Source organism: Phacochoerus africanus, chromosome 12, assembly GCF_016906955.1.
Source record: "Phacochoerus africanus isolate WHEZ1 chromosome 12, ROS_Pafr_v1, whole genome shotgun sequence".
NCBI classification, from domain to species: domain Eukaryota; kingdom Metazoa; phylum Chordata; class Mammalia; order Artiodactyla; family Suidae; genus Phacochoerus; species Phacochoerus africanus.
In genome coordinates, this window is record NC_062555.1 from 48369302 (window position 1) to 48387348 (window position 18047).

An 18047-nucleotide genomic window follows, 5' to 3' on the forward strand; every position below is an offset into this window, starting at 1 on the left:
GAAAAGGGAACCCTCCTGCACTGTTGGCGGAATTGTAAATTGGTAAAACCACTATGGAATATATATGGAAGTACCTCAGAAAACTAAATATAGAACTACCATATGACCCAGCAATCCCACTCTTGGGCATCTATCAAGACAAAACTTTCCTTAAAAAAGACACATGCACCCACATGTTCACGGCAGCACTATTCACAATAGCCAAGACATGGAAACAACTCAAATGTCCATTGACAGATGATTGGATTAGGAAGATGTGGTATATATGCACACAATAGACTACTACTCAGCCATAAAAAAGAACAGAATAATGCCATTTGCAGCAACACGGATGGAACTAGACTCTCATACTAAGTGAAGTCAGAAAGAAAAATACCATATGATATTACTTATATCTGGAATCTAACGTACTGCACAAATGAACCTTTCCACAGAAAAGAAAATCATGGATATGGAGAACAGACTTGTGGTTGCCAAGGCAGAGGGGGAGGGAGTGGGATGGATGTATGGGGAATTTGGGGTTCATAGATGCAAACTATTGCCTTTGGAATGGATAAGCACTGAGATCCTCCCATACAGCACTGGGAACTGTATCTAGCCACTTATTATGGAGCATGATAATGTGAGAAAAAAGAATGTATATATCTATGTGTGACTGGGTCACCTTGCTGTGCAGTAGAAAATTGACAGAACACTATAAATCAGCAGTATGGAAAGAATAAAAAGCATTTTTGTAAAAAAGGAGAGGAATGGGAGAGAAGGACATTTTAGCTTTCAGTTTGGGGTTTTTGTTTTTTTCACTTTTCATTCTATGCATTAACTTCTAACTTATTACAAGAAGAATGCTATGTCTGTAGCTACAAAGTAAGAACAATTAGGAGTTCCCGTCGTGGCGCAATGGTTAACGAATCCGACTAGGAACCATGAGGTTGCGGGTTTGGTCCCTGCCCTTGCTCAGTGGGTTAACCATCCGGCGTTGCCGTGAGCTGTGGTGTAGGTGGCAGACGCGGCTCAGATCGCACGTTGCTGTGGCTCTGGCGTAGGCCTGTGGCTACAGCTCCGATTCGACCCCTAGCCTGGGAACCTCCATATGTCGCAGAAGCGGCCCAAAGAAATAGCAAAAAAAAAAAAAAAAAAAAAAAAGTAAGAACAATTAAGTTAGGTGTACCAGACTCACCAAAGCTTTACCCTAAGAACCTTGCTTCTGGATGATCCCCACCCCACCACTGCCCCGCAAGGTAAAAGCCGCGACTTAGAACACTTGTTCTCTGTGTGTGTGTGTGTGTGTGTATGTGTGTGTTGTGTGTCTTTGTATGCGCGCCCGTGAACAAGCCAGACTCTCCCTGGAAGTTGAGTCTTGCAGACAGGCACGCCTTTCACCCGCCTTTAAGAAGGTCCATCCCGAGAGGATGGGCGCCAGGGACAAATTTGGGGCTACCACACGCTCCCCACCGAAGCACCAGCATCGGGGAACGAGTAGCCGGAGCTTAAACGGACTCCCGCAGACTTTCTCCACAAAACCGTTGGGTGGGGTCCACGCGCCCCCCAACGAAGCCCCAGCATTGGGGAGCGAGCAGCCCGAGCTCAAACGGACTCCCGCAGACTTTCTCCAGGAACGGTTGGGTGGGGTGGAGAAGGGCGCTCTTGTCTGATCTGCCGTCCAGTTGGAGACGTTTGAGATCGTGGCCTTTCCTGCTGCCCAGAAATGAACCTTGGCTCTGCTAAGGTTGCGCCACAGGAGGAGGAGGAGGAGGAGGAGGAGGAGGAGGAGGAGCGCCCGCGGGGGGCGGGGAAACAGCCGGGCTCAGCATCCGAGTGGCGGGGGCCGGAGGCGGGGCCTGAGGCGGCCTCGGAGAGGGGCTCGCAGCTGCCTGGCGAGCCCGGGTCTCCGCCGCCGACGCAGCTCTCGGCGTCCGGTCAGGGGCCGGAACCCGAGCTCAGCTGGGCGTCAGGGCAGCGCGCAGAGCCGGCACCCGAGTGGCAGCAGCCGGCGCGGTCTCCATCCGACAACCAGGTGTCCACGAAGCCCCGCTGCCACACCAACTGTCTGGAGGCGCCCCTGTCCCGAGCCTTCGGGAGGCTGGGATGGGCGGTGGGCTCGCACCCCTGGGTCTTCCTGCTGCTGCCCATGGTTTTGACTGCTCTCCTCGGCTGTGGCTTGATTTACCTGCCCAAGGATGCAGAAGAAGATATCGAGGAGCAGTACACTCCCATAGGGAGCCCGGCCAAAGCTGAGCGACGCTTTGTGCAGGGCCATTTCACCGCCAACGACTCTTACTACTTCTCCTTCTCCAGGAAGAGCACAGAGGTCAATTATGCTTTTGTTCTGGTGGTCTCCAACTCCGCCTCGCTGCTGCAACGAGAAAGCTTGCTCGAAATTGAGAAAGTGGACGAGGCAGTGCGGGCTTTGTCCGTGATGGGGGAAAACGGAACCCAGATCCAGTACAATGAGGTGTGCTCCAGGCACCAGGGCTACTGCGCCCCCTCCAACCCACTCTTGTTAGCCTGGAGAACAAACAGGAACTTCAACCTGCGCAACATCACTTACCCCATCTTCAGCCTAGCAGGTCGTATCACCTACCTGGCCGGCGTCCTGGGAGGAACCGTCTTAGGCGAGAGTTTGGGCCCGAGCCATTTACTCCTAGAGGCCAAAGCCATGCGACTGGGGTACTTCTTGAAGACGGGAGAAGAGGACAACCAGCGGAGCAAAACCTGGCTGATGCATTTCCTGAACCAAGTGAAGGACCTGGAAAAGAGTCTGGCTTTGGAGACTATCCAGGTACCCGGCTGCTGGGTTTTCAAGGGAGGCCAAGAGCAGGTGGGAGGGATGGTGAGACTTGTTCCGAGGACCATAGCAATAGCATCCTTGATTATCGGATGGAGTCTTGACATGAAACTCAAGTCCTCTACTGCATTTGGTCCTTAATCCAGCTTTCCTAAAGTAACACACTGAAGGCTGCCCCAAATCTTAAATCCTTGGTACTGTTCTGGTGAAAAACCACAAGCCCTACATCCTCAAGGTAGGTCTCTTCAGTACAGACATGGATCTTCAGGTTTAGTTTGATTTCTGGGTCAAATTACTTTGAAATTCTTACTTTGAGTTAGTCTTTACTGTTTCTGGGAGCCCCCTAAAATTTGCTTGGAGTTCATTGGAATAAAAAAAATAACAAATCTTTAAGCAAAATCCCTTGGTGTTCTTGAGAAGGGTAACTAGCTGAGCAATTTTGAAGTATATTAGAGCACAGACCCAGGCACAAGTCAGCTCTTTCTTACTTGCTGGGATGGCAGACCCACTGATACCCTGAATAAGACTGGTAAAAGTGAGACACCTACTGGAAAAAGCCTTGTAGCCAGGCCTTTTGTGCAATTAAAATAGTACAAGAAAACAACCTAATAAAAATCTGGAAAAGCCAGAATGTCTATAGTTTATTCATGGTTTTAGTTTTACACCAGATTCTGATTTCATAATATTCAGGAGTTTTAAACTTTAGATTTTTGAAAGAAACTTTGGAAAGCATGCCAGAGATTTTGTGGGAAGGAACACATCTTTATTACTTTATTCTAAAATCATTATCCTGGTCATTCTGGCGCGGAGTAGAGAGGCCAGGGTGGGGGTGGGGGCGCAGCCAGCGGGTGGGGCTCGCAGCTGGGGTACAGCTCGGTTCCCCCCCTTCCCCCTCAGGCGTGAGCCCCACCCCTCCGCCGGCCAGGCCCTCCCCAACCGAACTATCCCCTGCGGTGCGAGCCCGGGGCGCCCCCCAGCAAAACCCACACCAGGGGCAGCCAATGCTCCAAGGCTTCCTGGGGGCGACAGGACCACGGAGGAGGCAGCAGGAGCTTCCCCCGCTAAGGTTAACAGCCAGGAGAACAGCCACGTGAAAAGCCATGGAAACTTATACCCCAAAGATGAAGGGGAGTTACACAACCCCCATCCCGTGAGCGAAACAGAGCAGGCAGCCGGGGCCACTGGTGATGCCCTCCAGCCAGTACTCCCTAGCCAGGGTGCTGAGGCCAAAAGAGAGGCCCCCCCCCCTAAGGAGACCCCCAAGAAGAAGAAATTGTCTTTCAAGAAGTCTTTCAGGAGCTGCCCTTGTGGCGCAGCGGAAACGAATCCGACTAGGAACCATGAGATTGAGGGTTCGATCCCTGGCATCGCTCAGTGGGTTAAAGATCCAGTGTTTCTGTGAGCTCCGGTGTAGGTCGCAGACGCAGCTCAGATCTGGCATTTCTGTGGCTGTGGTGTAGGCCGGCGGCTACAGCTCCAATTAGACCCCTAGGCTGGGAACCTCCATAGGTGCTGGCCCTAAAAAGTGTCCTGTCCTTGAAGGAGGTTGAGGCAGTTCGTCTGCCTCCTCGGGGGGAGATGGGTGCCTGCAGCAAGGAAGGCACTGCCCCAGAAGGGAAGGCTATTGCCACCCCTGAGAGCCAGGAGCCTTGGGCAAAAGGGGCAGAGGCTAGTGCTACCTCCAAGGGCTGAGACACAGAAGAGGCAGGGCCCCAGGCCACACAGCCATCCACTCCCTTGGGGCCAGAGCAGAATGAGTAGCTGGGTGGGGGCAGGTGGGTGGTCTCTAAGCTGTAAAAACTGTGCTGTCCTTGTGAGGTCACTGCTTGGACCTGGTGTCCTGGCTGCCTTCCTGTGCTGGAAAGGAAGGGGCTCTTGCCCCTAGTCACGTTCCCTCTCCTCTCCCTCCTGTGGATTCTCTCATCATCCATCTGTCTTCCTCTTAAGACGGTGCCTTGCAGTTTCCCAGGTTAGGTTGGTGATGTGACATGCTCCTGCCCCTGGCCCTCCCTCCCTCCCTGTCCCCACCCATGCAGAAGGCAGTTGCTGGTTTTCTCCCTCAATTCTTTTCCAAGTAGGTTTTGTTTATTCCCCCAAATCCCTGAGCCAGATGTGGGGGTCTCCCAAATCCTGAGTGTCCAGCCTTCCCCTGTTGAGTTTTTAGTCTCTTGTGCTGTGCCTAGTGGCACCTGGGCTGGGAAGGACACTGCCCCATCTAGGTTTTTATAAACTTCTGACTCAAGTTCGAACCTCCAGCTTGTGAATCAGCTGTCTCTTTTTTGACTTGGTAAGCAAGTATTCAGCTTTGGGGTGGGAGTGAGGTCTGTAATGTGAAACAACTTTTTTTCTTTTTAGGGCCACACCTGCAGCATATGGAGGTTCCCAGGCTCAGGGTCTAATTGGAGCTACAGCTGCCGGCATACGCCACAGCCACAGCCACACCAGATCCAAGCCGCATCTGTGACCTACACCACAGCTCACAGCAACGCTGGATCCTTAACCACACTGAACGAGTCCAGGGATTGAACCTGCAACCTCATGGTTCCTGGTTGGCTTCGTTTCTGCTGCGCCATTACAGGAACTCCTGAAACAACTTCTTGTCATCTTTTTTCCCCTCCCATTGTTGTAAACAACTTTTAATGGCCAAACCACAGATTTGTACTTTTTTTTTTCTTTTCTAATTGCTAAATCCATTCGCTTCCACCTAGTTTTATTGTAATATTTGGAAAAGGAATAAATTTCATCCCTTTAAAAAATAAATAAAATAAAATCATTATCCATGTATGCGAATTTTTTTGCTGCATTTTAATCTTTTGGTCAGTAAGCTGTAGTGTTTCAATATCATTTTTAACTCACACACAAATATTGGAATTTAAAGTTACTTATCTGAGTATATTTTTGTTGCAGGTGGTCTACTTTACATCACTTTCTAGACAACTGGAATTTGAGGCAACTTCTAAGACAGTGATCCCCTTGTTTCACTTGGCATACCTTCTAATCATAATATTTGCAGTCATATCATGCTACAGGTAAAACCCTTTATTAGCTTTTTTAACTGTAACTATAAAAAGTATTTTATTGTGGGTTTATATATATGTAATGTATATGTAATATTTATGATATGCCATTTTAAGAAACATTTTTAAAATTTTATTTTTATGTATTTATTTATTTTTTGCATTTTTAGGGCCACACCTGTGGCATATGGAAGTTCCCAGGCTATGGGTCAAATCAGAGTTGCAGCTGCTGGTCTATGTCACAGCCACGGCAAAGTGAGATCCGAGCTGCATCTGTGACCTACACCACAGCTCCTGACAATACAGGAGCCTTAACCTACTGAGTGGCCAGGGATCAAACCCACGTCCTCATGGATACTAGTCAGGTTCATTACTGCTGAGCCATAACAGGAACTCCTTAAAAAACATTTTTAAGGGTACAATTCAGTGGCATTAATTACATTCACACTGTTGTGCAACCACCCAAACTGTCTCCTTACAAATATCTTCCATCACCCCAAACAGAAACTGTAACCATTAATCAGGAAATCCCCACTGTCTTCCCAAAGTCCTGATTAAATTTTAATCTACTTCTGTTTCCATGAATTTGCATATTCTAGAGATTTCATATTAAGTGGAATCATGCAGTATTTGTCCTTTTGTGACTGGCTTATTTCACTTAGCATAATGAGTTCAAGCTTTGTGCATGTTGTAGCATGAGTTCATTTTCATGGCTGAATAATATTTTATGTATACATAAGATTTTGTTTATTCACTTAGCTGCTGATGGGCACTTGGGATGTTTTCACCTTTTGACTATTGTGAATAATGTTGCAATAAACATTGGTGTACAGAACTCTGTTTGAGCCCCTGTTTTCAATTCTTTTCGAGTATCTACCCAGGCACGGATAAGTGGGTTGCATGGTAATTCTCTGGTTAGCTTTTTTTTTGGTGGCACCCTCTGCACACGGAAGTTCCTGGCCCAGGGACTTAATTCAAGCTGCAGCTGTGATCTCTGCCACAAGTGCTGCAACTCCAGATCCTTAACCCACTGCACCAGGCTGCGGATTGAACCCGCGCCAACACAGGGACAACACTGGATCCTTAACCCGCTGCACCACAGCAGGAACTCTTCTGGTTAGCTTTTCAAAGAACCACCAAATTATTTTCCAGAGAGGCTGCACCATTTTATACCCACCAGCAAAGTATAAGCTTTCCAATTTCTCAACATCCTCACAATACTTGTTATTTTCTGTTTTAGTGATTGTAGCCATCCTAGTAGGTAGGTACATGGTGACATCTCATTGTGGCTTCGATTCTCATTTCCCTAATTACTAATTATATTAAATATCTTTTCATGTGCTTATTGGTCATTTGCATATCTTATTCAGAGAAATGACAAGTCCTTTGCCCTTTTTTTTTTTCTTTTTATCTTCTTTGGAGAAATGACAAGTCCATACCTGCCACATATGGAAGTTCCCAGGTTAAGGGTTGAATTGGAGCTGCAGCTGCTGGCCTGTGCCACAGGCACAGCAATGCCAGATCCAAGTTGCATCTGCAACCTACACCACAGCTTGCAGCAATGGCAGATCCTTAATACACTGAGCGAGGCTGGGGATTGAATCCATACTCTCATGGATACTAGTCAGGTTCTTAGCCTTCTGAGCCACAACAGGAACTCCCTTTGCTTATTTTTAATGAAGTTGTTTGTGCTTTTGTTGTTGAGTCCTGTTTTTGATGGGTACTTGATATATTTTAGAGATTAAGTTCTTATCAAGATATATGATTTTCAAATATTTTCTCCCACTCCATAGATTATATCTTCACTTTCTTGCCAATGTCCTTTAATTCACAAAAATTAAAAAAAGATTTTGGCCATGCCCATGACATATGGAAACTCGCAGGCCAGCGATAGAACCCATGCAAAAGCAGCAACCTGAGCCACTGCAGTGACAATGCCAGATCCTTAACCACAAGGAAACTCCTAAAATTTTTAATTCAACTTACCTATTTTTATTTTTGCTACTTTTGCTTTTGGTGTTAAATCTAAGAATCCATTGACAAGTCTAAGGTCATGCACATTAAACCTATGTTTTCTTCAAAAGTTTTATGGTTTCAGCTCTGTATGTAGGTGATCAATTTTGAATTCATTGTTATATATGATGCAAAGTTGCCCAGGTACCATTTGTTGAAGAGACTGTTCTTTTCCAGTTGATTAGACTTGGCATTCTTGTCAAAAATCTTTGGGCTGTAGATGTATGGGTTTACTTTTAGATACTCAATTCTATTCCATTGGCCTATGTGTCTGTCTGTATACTAGTACCACACTGTTTTAATTACTATGGCTTTGTTATAAGTTTTGAGATCTGGAAATAAAAAGCTATTTTAATATGGTCTTGCTTAAAAAGGACTTTCTTTAATTATGTTCTTGCTATTTTGGAATCAGCAGCTCCATTTTCATCTCCAAGCCTTCAAATCAAACTTAATTTCTCCTGCTAAAAATATCTAGGGGCAGGTATCAATCATTTGTTTTGAAGCAGTTAGCAAATAAGTAAAATAGAAAACCTAAGGTTCTGGTCAATGTTTTAAATGTAAAGTTGTGGTTGTTAGGAAGATAAAGTGTTAAATCCATTCTTTTAAATGTTGTAGGCATATATTCCCATTTCTATTAATCCAACAGGCATAGGTTGTGTTATTCAAAATGGACTATGTATCACAGTGTGTTTTATTTTTGCAATTAGTACCACTTTTCTAGGGGTCAGTTATCCAGTAGAGGAGAATCCTGAAAATCTTTGAGATGGAGGCTTTCATATTTTTTGTCACAATACATATTGAACTAGTTTTGAAATACAGGCACTACACAGGATTGTGTTTATGACTAACTGGAGTCAAGGGGAGGTGAGAAGATAACTGGATATGTGTACTTTCTGACTGCTTGCCTTTCATGTGCTGTTGAATTCCATTCATACTTCTTTGAAGATCAGAGTGGAATTAACTATTTGTGGTATTTTTTTTATATCTTTGGTTCTGAAATGCGAGTTAGCGGATTAGAGCTTGACTGGCTTACAAGAACCAACCAGTATAGTCTGGTAAAAGAACAGATTCCCAACTTCTCTGTTCCCTCTTTTTTTTCTTTTTTTTTTTTTTTAATTTGTCTGGGTTGGTGCCCAGAAATTAAAGTTCTCCAGCAGACAGGTATGGAATTATTGCCCAAGTGGTCTCTGAGTAGGTGTCCAAGCCAAGAATGTTATGAATTGATGGAATTTCAGTATGGAAACTACCCCCACAAATTCCATGATTTTTCCTTCCAAATTTACAGGTTTGACTGTGTACGAAACAAAATGTGGGTTGCAGCCTTTGGAGTGATTTCTGCTGCCTTGGCAGTGGTGAGCGTCTTTGGCCTGATGTTGTACATTGGGGTGCCTTTTGTGACCATAGTTGCAAATTCACCCTTTCTTATTCTAGGTGAGTAAAAACATTGTGTGTGTGGGGTGTGGGTAGACAAGGGAAAGGGATTGTCTTATATTAAGCATACTAATTATATGTAGGTGGTGCTACAGATCCAAAATGGGCTGTCAGAAATGAAGAAAAATCAAATGGAATTATGTGTCTTTAGAGTTGAAAAAATCTAGTACCCCAAATGGAAAAACAAAGACATGAGTAGGCAGTTCACACACACACACACACACACACACACACACACACACAATCCAAAATACTAATCACTGAAAATGTAAGGGGAAAAAATGACCTCTTAATTAATCAAGGATGAAAGTTAAACCAAAAGTGAGGCACCTTGTTTTCTTATTAGATTAATGAATATTAGTAAGATTGAAGGTTTTGGAAAGGTGGTGTGCAAATGAACAGTCTCATATTCTGCTGAGGGAAAATTGTAAATTGTTACACTTTTTGAAATCCAATTTCACAACAAATCAAGAGACCTAAAAATTTCTTTGACCTGCCAACTAACTCCACTTCTAGGAATTTGTCCTAATCATTGGACAAGTGCTCACAAAGCAGAACAAGTCTGTTCATGTCAGTGTGATTTTGTTTTGTTTTGTTTTGTTTTTGTCTTTTTGCTATTTCTTGGGCCGCTCCCACGGCATATGGAGGTTCCCAGGCTAGGGGTCAAATTGGAGCCGTAGCCACAGGCCTACACCAGAGCCACAGCAACGCAGGATCCGAGCCGTGTCTGCAACCTACACCACAGCTCACAGCAACGCCGGATCGTTAACCCACTGAGCAAGGGCAGGGACCGAACCCGCAACCTCATGGTTCCTAGTCGGATTCGTTAACCACTGCGCCACGACGGGAACTCCTCAGTGTGATTTTGAATGGGAACCAAACAAAAGCAACTCAATCCCGCATCAACATGTAATTGGTCAATTCAAACACAGCCTATTAAAGTGTTGGAATCCTATTCAGTCCTTATGAAGTGTTAGATATATAGTGTTTCTTTTCTTTTTTCTTTTTTTTGTCTTTTTTTGCCATTTCTTGGGCCACTCCCACGGCATATGGAGGTTCCCAGGCTAGGGGTCTAATCAGAACTGTAGCTGCCAGCCTATGCCAGAGCCACAGCAACGAGGGATCCGAGCTGTGTCTGCGAACTTCACCACAGCTCACGGCAATGCGGGATCATTAACCCACTGAGCAAGGGCAGGGATCGAACCCACAACCTCATGGTTCCTAGTCAGATATGTTAACCACTGTGCCGCGACGGGAACTCCAGATACATAGTGTTAAATGAAAAATGCTGGTTATGAAACAAGATGCTTAAAATAGAGTGATGTACACATATATGTGTATATTTGTATAGAGCAAATTTTGGATGGATATACATAAAATGTTAGCCTGGGTTATCCCTGTTGGGTGGAATTACAGTTGTTTACATTTTTCTTTGTATTTTCCTGTACTTTCAGAATTTATTTTACAAAAATAAGCATGAGAAGAAAGAGGTGTTTATGTTTTGGGAAGTAAGCACCTTGGAAGAAATTCCATTTTGTTTCCTGGGGAGAGAGTGGAGGAAGCATGCACTGAAGGTGCCCCTTCCTGGTGCACACTCACACTCATCACCCAGGGTTCCCCACAGCCATGAATATCTGGAGTGAAAGTGTATATACATCATCTTTGTATTGTCTGTGTGTGCACAGACGTATGAGTGTAGGTGTGTGAGTGAGTGTGGGGGGGTGTGATTTCAGCAACTCAAGCAGTGAATGTGTGAGGACCTTTCTAAACCAGGTTCTGTAAATGATAACAACTGATTTAAAAATACCTAATACATATCCATGAGTTCATTCTTTTTTTTTTTTTAATGTCCTCACAATTTGTTACATCTTATTGATTCTTCAATATAGGCATTACACCATTCTAGGTGATGTGATAAACAAGACATTATGGACCTTACATTGTACCATGGAGAGAAATGGTTATTAATAATACAATTGTAGAACTGTATTATTTAATTGTACAGTTGCATTATTTAATTATAATTATCATAAATTCATTGATGGAGAAGAAATCAGAATCAGATCTAAGAAGACTTCAGCATTCCAAGAATGATGTCAAATGACCCCCTTCATGGTGGATTATGCACTTATTTACTATGAAATATATTTCTTCTCCAGAGATTCCTTGTTTGTGTATCAATTGTAGATTTTTGGTTTGCAGTTATTCTGAAGTTTTGATATGAGAGTCTATATGTATATGAGATTGTTTTAAGTTGTTGGTCTCTTAATTGCAAGTTCATCTCCAATGTCCTGCATTTGTATCCACCTCTTCTCTTGATTTCTGATTTTGGTGGTATAATTGTGCATGGATGATTTTGTATCTTTACTGTATATATACTTTTCCTGGTGAGCCTTGTCATTTGTGGAATTTTTGTTTCCTGTTGCTGCCTTTTCTTTTCTGCCTAGAGAAGTTCCTTTAGTATTTGTTGTAAGGCTGGTTTAGTGTTGCTGAATTCTCTCAGCTTTTGCGTATCTGTGAAGGTTTTGATTTCTCCTTCAAATATGCATGAGAGCCTTGCTGGGTAAAGTAATCTTGGCTGGAGGTTTTTTCCTTTCATCACGTTAAGTATATCATGCCAGTCCCTTCTGGCCTGCAGAGTTTCTGCTGAAAAATCTGCCGTTAACCTTATTGGGGTTCCCTTGTATGTTATTTGTTTCTTTTCCCTCGCTGCTTTCAAGATTTTCTCTTTGTCTTTAATTTTGGTCAGCTTGATTAATATGTGTCTCGGTGTATTCCTCCTTGGGCTTATTTTATAAGGTACTCCTGCTTCCTGGATTTGAGTGAGTGGTTCCTTTCCCATGTTAGGGAGGTTTTCGGCTATATCTCTTGGAATATTTTTTCTGTCCCCTTCTCTCTCTCTTCTCCTTCTGGCACCCCTATAATAAGGATGTTGGTGCGTTTAATGTTATCCCAGAGTTCTCTGAGACTCTCTTCATTTGTTTTCAGTCTTTTTTCTCTTTTCTGTTCTGCATCCGTAATTTCTACTAATCTGTCCTCCACCTCGCTTATTCATTCTTCTGCCTCCTGTATTCTGCTGTTGGCTGCTTCTAGTGAATTTTTTATTTCAGTTATTGTATTTTGCATCTCTTCTTGTTTAAGTTTTATATCTTGTATCTCTTTGGTCAGTGTTTCCTGTAAGTTATCCATTTTGCCCCCAGTTTATTTCCAAAGTCTTGCATCATCTTCAGCATCAACAGTCTTTTTCCTGGAGGCTGAGAATCTCCTCATGGCTTAGCTGATATTCTGGGGTTTTTTCTTTCTCCCTCATCTGAGTTATAGTTCTCTGTCTTTTCATTTTTATAGGTTTTTGGTGTGGTGACCTTTTTACAGATAATAGAGTTGTAGCCTCTCTTCCTTCTGCTGTCCGCCCCCCTTGTGGCTGAAGTCAGTTTGGGGGCTTGCTGTAGGCTTCCTGATAGGAGGGGCTGATGCCTGCCCACTGGTAGGTGGAGCTGATTCGAATCCCTCTGGTGGGTGGGGCTTAGTCTCTGGATGGGATTGGAGGCAGCTGTGTGCCTGAGGGGTCTTTAGGTACCTGTTTACTGAGGGGCGGGGCTGTGGTCCCTCCTGGGTTGTTGTTTGCCCTGGGGCTTCTCAGGGGCTGGCTGATGGGTGGGGCCAGATTTTCCCAAAATGGCCACCTCCAGAGAAAGGCACTGCTGCTGAATATTCCTGAGAGCTTTGCCTTCGATGTCCTTCCCTCACAACAAGCCACGTTCACCCCTGTTTTCCCAGGATGTCTTCCAAGAACTGCAGTCAGGTTTGACCCAGGTTCCTGTGGAGACCTTGCTTTGCCCTGGGACCCAGTGCACGTGAAAGTCCGTGTGTGCCTTTTAGGAATGGGGTCTCCGTTTCCCCCAGTCCCGTGGAGCTCCTGCGCACAAGCCCCACTGGCCTTCAATGCCAGATGTTCCAGGGGCTCTTTCTCCCACTGCCGGATCCCCGCACATGAGGGTTTGATGTGGGGCTCAGAACTCTCCCTCCTGTAGGTGAGTCTCTGTTAGTTTTCAGTCTGTGGAGCTTCCTACCCAGGAGGTATGGGGTTGTTTATATCACGAAATCACCCCTCCTACCTCTTGATGTGGCCTCCTCTTTTTCTTCTGGAGTAGGGTATTTTTTTTTAAGGTTTCCAGTCCATTTGGGTGGGGATTGCTGAGCTTTTGGTTGTGAATTTTGTGGTTTTTAGGAGAGAAGTTGAGCTCCAGTCCTTCTATTCCACCATCTTGAGAAGGTTGTCTGTGAGTTCTTTCTTGGTTCTTAGTATTTCTGATTCTTCCCTGTGGGCCAGCTAAGTACAATTGAAATCTACAAAGCCAGCAGCAGTGGGACCACCAGGATGCAGTTTCTTTTTTTTTCTTTTTTTTGTTATTTCTTGAGGTTCCCAGGCTAGCGGGTCGAATCGGAGCTGTAGCCACCGGCCTACGCCAGAGCCACAGCAACGCAGGATCCGAGCCGCGTCTGCAACCTACACCACAGCTCACGGCAATGTGGGATCGTTAACCCACTGAGCAAGGGCAGGGACCGAACCCGCAACCTCGTGGTTCCTAGTCGGATTTGTTAACCACTGCGCCATGACAGGAACTCCCAAGGATGCAGTTTCTGACAGGCAACATAAACCTGTGTCAGTGTAGACCCTGCTGCCTTGATCATACTCAGAGAACATCTGAATTAGAGGCAAAGTGCAATTCCCAGTTCTTCCCCTGTCGCCCATGGAGAATACCCTCCAGACTTGAAATCAAAATCAGCATTTCACTTCCAAGTATTAAGACCAGAACACACAGAAACAGAGGTGTACGTGGGTGAGAGTTGTAGAGCGCTTGAGGGAGATGAAATTTATCTGCAACTGGCTTGTGCTGTCCTTTCTAGCCCCTTTCTTCTCTGTATAGTCCCCTCCTAGTCTTCAGTGATGATGTCAAAGTCCTCAAATATTCTCCTGGCCTCTTGATTCCAAACCAATCATGAAACGTCACTGTGGAAAAGACTGAGAACATTAGCAGGCATTTAATATGTGAAGGACTCTTACTTTGGTACATGTTTCTGTCTCAAGAGTAGTTGCATTTTGGAGTTCCCATTGTAGCGCAGCAGAAATGAATCTGACTAGGAACCATGAAGTTTCGGGTTCGATCTCTGGCCCTGCTCAGTGGGTTAAGGATAGGACTGTGGTGTAGGTCACAGACACGGCTCGGATCCCACGTTACTGTGGCTCTGGCATAGGCCAGCAGCTGTAACTCCGATTAGACCCCTAGCCTGGGAAACTCCATATGCCAAGGGTGCGACCTGAAAAAAGCAAAAAAAAAAAAAAAGTACTTGCATCTTATTGAGATAATGCCTTAACATGGTCCAGTGAAGTTTGAATGACAGCATTCTGGGTATTAAAAACAAACTAGTAGGAAAACTGCATTTGTGTGTGTGTCCGTGTGTCTATAAATTATGTGGTGTGTCTAAATCCCAACACATTGATAGCTAGATGCTAACTGGAGAAGAGAGAAATCCAGCTCATAGTTTAAGCAGGAGAATGCTGGATCAGTGTTAGTGCCTTAGAATGAAATGGCTTATGAGAGAAAATGGTCTCTCAAGTATTGGAATGGAATCAAAGATACATTGCTAATCTCATTTCACCTAACACCCCATCAACCAGGTTTTCAACTCATCATAAAAAACACCCTAATGAAGGTGGGGAGTAGGGTCTACTGTGCTATGTGCAAGCAGGAGAATGTACAAAACACAGAGTTATGACAGAGCAAGGAGTGATTCAGGGGCAACTGGAGAAAGTGGTATCCATACACAGACTGGGCAAGATAAACAAGACCTCAAGAGAGGGACAAAGAGGAGTTGCCATCATGGCGCAGCAGAACCGAATCTGAATAGGAACAGTTGTGAGGTTGCGAGCACGATCCCTGGCCTCTCTCAGTGGGTTAAGAATCTAATGTTGCCATGAGTTGTGGTGTAGGTCATGAATGCAGCTTGTATCCTGTGTTCCTGTGGCTGTGGCATAGGCTGGCAACCTAGATCTCTAGCCTGGGAACCTCCATAGGCCATGGAGTGGCCCTAAAAAGCCCAAAAAAAAAAAAAAAAAGAGGGACAAAGGAAATGGTTTGATTGTTTAATTTTAATGGGTTGTTAATAGATGAAGACTCCTGTTTTCTTTTTTTAAACAGGTGTTGGGGTTGATGACATGTTTATCATGCTTGCTGCCTGGCAGAAGACCAACATCGTGGATAACTTAAAAGAGCGGATGTCTGATGTCTATTCCAAAGTGGCAGTGTCTATTACCATCACCACCATCACCAATGTCCTGGCTTTCTATACAGGAATTATGACCTCTTTCAGGTCCTTACAGTACTTCTGCATCTATACAGGAACAACACTGCTCTTTTGTTATCTTTATAACATCACCTGCTTTGGAGCATTTATGGCCTTGGATGGTAAAAGAGAAGCGATCTGTCTACGCTGGTTGAAGAAGCCAGAAACTCCCGACCAAAAATGTTTGTCATTAAAAAAATCCTGCTGTAACCCATGCAATTCTCTCCCAGAGGAACAAGCAGATGATATCCATCCAATGAATTTGTTCTTTAGAGACTATTTTGGTCCTTTTCTCACAAGACCAGAGGCCAAGTTTTTTGTAGTGCTTCTGTACACGCTGTACCTCATACTTAGTATATATGGGTGTTTCCAAGTGCAGGAAGGTTTAGATCTTCGAAATTTGGCAAGTGATGACTCCTATATCACCCCATATTTTAATGTCGAAGAAGAGTATTTTTCAATTTATGGTCCCAGGGTCATGGTCATCGTTACTGAAGCTCTTGACTACTGGGATGAAGCTGCTAGGCAAAAACTCGAAAAATGTCTGCAAGATTTCGAAAACAACGTCTATGCGGATAAAAATCTTACAGAGTTTTGGTTACGAGAATATGTGCAATTTATGGAAAACCACCAACAAAATGTAAATGACAGGGATACTTTTGTCCAACATATTCCCAACTTTATAACAGACTTTCCACTTTTTGGATATGATATTAATATTTCATCATCACATGAAATCATTTGTTCGCGGGCCTTCATTCAGACCATGGGCATTTCTTCTTCAACCGATAAAAAGATGATGTTACTTGAGTTCCGAGACTTGGCTAAAAGGTGTGAAATTCCCCTAATGGTGTATAACCACGCATTCATCTATTTTGATCAGTATTTTTCAATATTAGAGAACACGGTTCGAAATGTAATTGTTGCATCAACAGCTATGTTCATTGTTTCCTTATTGTTAATTCCTCACCCGCTGTGTTCCTTGTGGGTGACTCTTGCTATTGCTTCTGTGATTGTGGGCGTAACAGGTTTCATGGCATTCTGGAATGTCAATCTTGATTCTGTATCCATGATTAATCTTGTCATTTGCATAGGGTTTTCTTTTGATTTTTCTGCGCACATTTCCTATGCCTTTGTTTCCAGTTCAAATCCCTCGGTAAACCAAAAAACCATTGAGGCGTTGTATCTGCTAGGCTACCCCATGCTACAGAGTGCCATTTCAACAATAATAGGGGTGTCTGTGTTATCTGCAGCTAAAGCATACATCTTCAGAACATTTTTTAAGATTATGTTTCTTGTTATGGTATTTGGAGCTGCACATGGCCTCATTTTTATTCCAGTATTCTTAACCTTTTTTTGAGTTTGAATAGCTACAAACGAATCCAAGACCAATTACAGAAGTCCTGATTGCCCAACCCAACCTGATAAAAATGCACTATGAAGAACAGTCAGTAAACTAAAAACAAAGGCCTGTTTGTTTGGCTTGTCAGTCGCATTTCACAATGTTATTTAAAATATCCCGAGAGAAATTAGTCTCACATTAAAATGTCTTTACTAAATGGGGACGTGATGTCATCTTTATTGTGATCTACACCATCAAGCCTAAGGTATAACTTTCCAGTTATTTTTTTCTTTAATTTCATCATTAGAAGTTTTGCCTGAAATTCAAATATTTTATGTGTTAAACTCTAAGGGGGATATTATTTTCATTGTACCTCCTACATGCATTATTAGGTAAAAGTGCAAAAGACGGTTATTTATTCTCTCTTTCCGGAGTTAGTTTTCCTATGTATTTTTTCTTTCTCTCTTTTTTTTTTTTTGTCTTTTTAGGGCCACCCTGTGGCATATGGAGGTTCACAGGCTAGGGGTAAAATCAGAGCTGTAGCGGCCGGCCTATGCCACAGCCACAGCAATGCAGGATCCAAGCCGGGTCTGTGACCTATACCAGAGTTCACAGCAACACTGGCTTCTTAACCCATTGGGTGAGGCCAGGGATTGAACCTGAGTCCTCATGGTTACTAGTCAGATTTGTTTCTGCTGAGTCACGATGGGAACTCCTCTAAGAATTTTCTTAATGGTGTATTTTGATGAACCGAAATTTTTAAATTTTGGAACCCAATTTATCATTTTTTAGTTAAAAATTTTTAATATCTCAATATTTTTTATTTTTCATTATAGCTAGTTTACAGTGTTCAGTCAGTTTTCTACTGTACAGGATGCTGACCCAGTTATGCTTACATGTATAGATTCTTTTTTCTCTCATTGTCATGCTCCATCAAAAGTAACTAGATATAGTTCCCAGGGCTACACAGCAGGATCTCATTGCTTATCCATTCCAGAGGCAATAGTCTGAATCTATTAACCCCAAATTCCCAATCCATCCCATTCCCTCCCCCTCCCCCTTGGCAACCACGAGTCTATTCTCCAAGTCTGATTTTTTTTCTGTAGAAAGGTTC

At 43.9% G+C, this 18047-nt stretch overlaps 1 protein-coding gene across 1 annotated transcript; it reads left to right on the forward strand.

Annotated features, from left to right (window-relative positions):
- The first annotated feature begins 1705 nt into the window (after positions 1 to 1705).
- Positions 1706 to 17154, forward strand: LOC125112474 (patched domain-containing protein 3-like). Its single transcript, XM_047754641.1, has 4 exons — positions 1706 to 2779; positions 5693 to 5814; positions 9101 to 9246; positions 15447 to 17154. The coding sequence occupies exons 1-4, from the start codon at positions 1706 to 1708 to the stop codon at positions 16949 to 16951; spliced, it is 2847 nt and encodes a 948-aa protein (XP_047610597.1). The 3' UTR covers positions 16952 to 17154.
- The last annotated feature ends 893 nt before the right edge of the window (positions 17155 to 18047 follow it).

Excerpts from the sequence above, each read along its gene's own strand:
- LOC125112474 (XM_047754641.1), top strand. The coding sequence starts at position 1,706 with ATGAACCTTGGCTCTGCTAAGGTTGCGCCACAGGAGGAGGAGGAGGAG. Across the intron at positions 5,815-9,100 it reads GCAGTCATATCATGCTACAG|GTTTGACTGTGTACGAAACA; the intron begins GTAAAACCCTTT and ends CCAAATTTACAG. Across the intron at positions 9,247-15,446 it reads TTCACCCTTTCTTATTCTAG|GTGTTGGGGTTGATGACATG; the intron begins GTGAGTAAAAAC and ends TTTTTTAAACAG.